The following is a 3382-nucleotide window of genomic DNA, read 5'->3' as shown; positions in this document are numbered from 1 at the left end:
GGGGGTCTGTGGGGATGGGTGAGGGGGGGGCTGAGCCAGCATCCAGCTTTTCCTTGCAGGTGGGTGGCCTATGAGGGTACCAACTACTCGGGTGAGCAGTACATCCTGGAGAAGGGGGTGTACCGCAGCTGTGAGGATTGGGGTGCCACAGATTGCCACATCGCCTCGGTGCAGCCCATCCTGCAGGTGAGAGCACTGGACATCCCCCCCCTTCATCGTGGGGACCCACTGGGCTGGTGGGAGCCAGAGCCAGACACCAACCAGCCCCTCTCTGTCTGCTTCCAGATCAGGGAACACAACCTCCATTTCGTCTCCAAGGTCAGGAGCAGTGGATGGGGAGGAGGATGTGCCCTCCTAGGGGACACAGCCCCTTGTGGGGTGGTGGTGATGGTTTTCCCCCTCACCTTTCTGCTCCCCTCCCCAGATCCTGCTCTTCTCAGAGCCTGACTTCTTGGGGGATCATGTTGCCTTCGAGGAGGACCAGGAGGCCCTGCCTGATACCTTTGTCCCACGCTCCTGCAGAGTCCGTGGGGGCAGGTAGGGGTGTCCTGGGACCTCATTGTCTCCAGCTGGGATGGGAACAGGGATATCACCCTGGCTGGCAGCCCCATGGCAGGTCCCCAAATCCCCAAAGGGTGGGCAGGACAGGGTGCTGGGGGGCACAGGAGGGATGGATGTCCACCACAATGGCTGTGTCAGCTTGGTCACACTCCTCCCCACCAGCTGGATCCTGTTCGATGGTCAGGACTTCACGGGGGACCAGCATGTGCTGTCTGAGGGGGAGTACCCCACTCTCAGTGCCATGGGCTGTCTCTGCTCCACTGCCATCTGCTCCTTGAAGAAGGTCCCACTGGTAATTACAGCCCTTCCCTTTCCCCTTCCCTTTCCCCTTCCATTTTCCCTTCCTTTTCCCTTTCCTTCCCTTTTACCTTCTATTTCCTGTCCTTCCCTTTTACCTTCCTTTTTCTTTTACCTTCCCTTTTCCCCTTCATTCCCCTTGCCCTTTTTCCCTTCCCTTTTGTCTTCCCTTCCCTTTTTCCTTATTTTTTCTTTCCTTCCCTTTCCCCTTCTCTTTTCCCTTCTTTTTCCTTTTCCCTTTCCCTTCCTGCCCCTTCCATCTAGCAGAAATACCTCCAAAACCTTTTTTCCCCTCCCATGGGTACCCCCAGTTCTGTCTCTCCCTAGATGGAGCCCTCCTGCACCCATGGGTGCTCACTCCTCCCACCTTTCCCCCGCTCCCACCCCACCTCTCCTCCCATCCCACAGTTTTTCTCGGAGCCCTCCATCTTCCTGCATGGGCTGGAGTGTTTTGAGGGGAAGGAAATCGAGCTGAACTCGGAAGTGCGGAGTCTGCAGGCAGAGGGTTTCAACAACCACGTGCTGTCGGTGCGGGTCAAAGGAGGGATGTAAGTGACCCCCAGTGTCCCCTGGCACCTGCTGGTGCCACCTGCCTGCCCAGAGTGACCCATCCTGTCCTGCCCTGTCCCCACAGCTGGGTGCTGTGTGAGCACGGTGATTTCCGAGGGCGGCAGTGGCTGCTGGACTGCATTGAGATCACCAACTGGCTGACCTACAGTGGGCTCCAGCATGTGGGGTCCCTCTACCCCATCCGCCAGGTGAGTGCCACCTTTAGGAGGGGACAGAGCACTGGTACCCTGTGGGGTTAACCCCAAAATCCCAGCTATGTGGAGCTAAAGAGCTGCCAGTCCGGATGGCAGCGAGTGGCTCTAGGTGGGCTGGGGAAGCCTGGAGAGCAGCAGCATGCAGCTGACACCTCTGACACATGAAAGGTGCCACCAGCACTCTCAACCCAGATTCCTGTCCCCCGCCCTGGGAGCGGCTGCCTTGGTGGTGAAACGCTCCCTGTGGGCAGGTGCCTTGTAAAATCCATGGCATCCCAGTGTGGTGAGCCGTGCCCGTGCCAGCTACGAGAGACAGGTCACGGGCACAGCGATCGCCCTGGGCAGAGGCAGAGTTCTGCTGGGAGGAGGAGAACAGGGAGAACACTCCAGGCAGCCACCCCAGGGGACCAGGATCAAGCCAGGTATGGTCCTGGAGGTGCAGGCAGCAGGGATTTTTTGGGTGCAAAAAATGTTTTCTCTCATTCCAGAGACGGATCTATTTCCGCATCAGGAGCAAAGAGCTGGAGCTCTACCTCTCGGTCCCTGACGATGTGGAGGACATGAAGGCAGGGAGGGTGGTGGTCTCCAGCCTGAGTGAGCAGAGCAGCTCTGTCTGGTACTACGAGGATGGGCTGATCAAAAACCAGGTCAGGGCTCAGGTGTGGCAGGCAGTGCCTTGGAGGGTACCCAAGGAGCCCCTGGCAGGACTCCTGCTATCTTATAACAGCTTTTCCCAGTGTCTGACCTCAGCCTTGTCCAAAGAGCATCTGATTCTCCTCCCCAAGTCTCCCCTGGAGACGTGAAGGCATCTCTACCTTCCCTGTGGAACTTGTGTCACCATCATCATCCCTACACCTCACTGAGGGGTTTTCTTGCTCATCCCACATCCCACCCCAGAACCAGCTGCGTTTACAGGGAAACCCCTCTGAACTCCAAGCCTTTGTGCCAGCAGAGGTGATGGAGGGAGTGTGCTGACCCAGCCACCACCACCCCTTGCAGGTGGCCCCCACCATGAGCCTGCAGGTCATCGGGCCAGCTGGGAAGGGTGCAAAGGCTGTGCTGTGGTCTGAGACCAGGATGCCACGTCAGACCTGGCGCATCGATTCCCAGGGACGGATCCACTGCCAGATGTTTGAGGACATGATCCTTGATATAAAAGGTGAGACCTCAGCACTGGCACAGTGGCCCTTTCCCAGGGATGCCCAAAAATAGGGTGTTTGGCCATGAGATGGGGCACCCACCCCTTCTGTCCTCCTGACACTTTCTCCTCGCTCTGCAGGTGGACGAACCTATGACCGGGACCATGCCATCGTCTGGGACATGGCTGAGCAGAGACCCACACAGATCTGGGACATACAGGTGCTATGAAGTGCCATGGGACAGGATGGGGACACCCTGTCAGCATCCCCACACTGGGGCAGGAGGCCTCAGGCCCCACACATGCTGCACCCCAAACACCTCTCTGCCCTGGCTGCTGCCTACATCACGAGGAGGAAACACCCCAGCTCCCTCCTGGGGAACTCTGTGCGTGGTTCATGAAGGAGCCTATGGATGTGACTGGTGCAGAACCCTTCAGAGAGCAGCAAAAACCTCCCTACCATGTCCCCCCTGAACTGTATTTATGTACGTGTGTAAGATATGGCCCTTCTAGTCTGAGCCAGCTCTGTCTGGGTGCTTGGTGTCCTTCTCCTTGTCCTTGCACTGCCCACAGCCCCCCACCCCAGCTCCTTGCCCCCCCCTAGCCGCAGGTCTAATCCTGC

At 58.2% G+C, this 3382-nt stretch overlaps 1 protein-coding gene across 1 annotated transcript in view; it reads left to right on the top strand.

Moving 5' to 3' along the window:
* AIM1L (absent in melanoma 1-like) overlaps positions 1–2981 on the top strand; it is a gene marked incomplete at both ends in the record, with an annotated part of 6920 nt that extends 3939 nt beyond the window's left edge. The window contains 9 exons of the mRNA XM_009075245.1: positions 60–186; positions 286–318; positions 425–537; positions 724–853; positions 1267–1406; positions 1493–1616; positions 2111–2269; positions 2622–2781; positions 2902–2981. Of these exons, the coding sequence (XP_009073493.1) occupies positions 60–186; positions 286–318; positions 425–537; positions 724–853; positions 1267–1406; positions 1493–1616; positions 2111–2269; positions 2622–2781; positions 2902–2981 (1066 nt within the window). The remainder of the gene's footprint in view (positions 1–59; positions 187–285; positions 319–424; positions 538–723; positions 854–1266; positions 1407–1492; positions 1617–2110; positions 2270–2621; positions 2782–2901) is intronic.
* Between the last annotated feature and the right edge of the window lie 401 nt (positions 2982–3382).

Source organism: Acanthisitta chloris, unplaced genomic scaffold (genome assembly GCF_000695815.1).
Source record: "Acanthisitta chloris isolate BGI_N310 unplaced genomic scaffold, ASM69581v1 scaffold7495, whole genome shotgun sequence".
NCBI classification, from domain to species: Eukaryota; Metazoa; Chordata; class Aves; order Passeriformes; family Acanthisittidae; genus Acanthisitta; species Acanthisitta chloris.
Note: the sequence above shows the minus strand (reverse complement) of the source record. Positions and strands in the feature narration are given on the sequence as shown.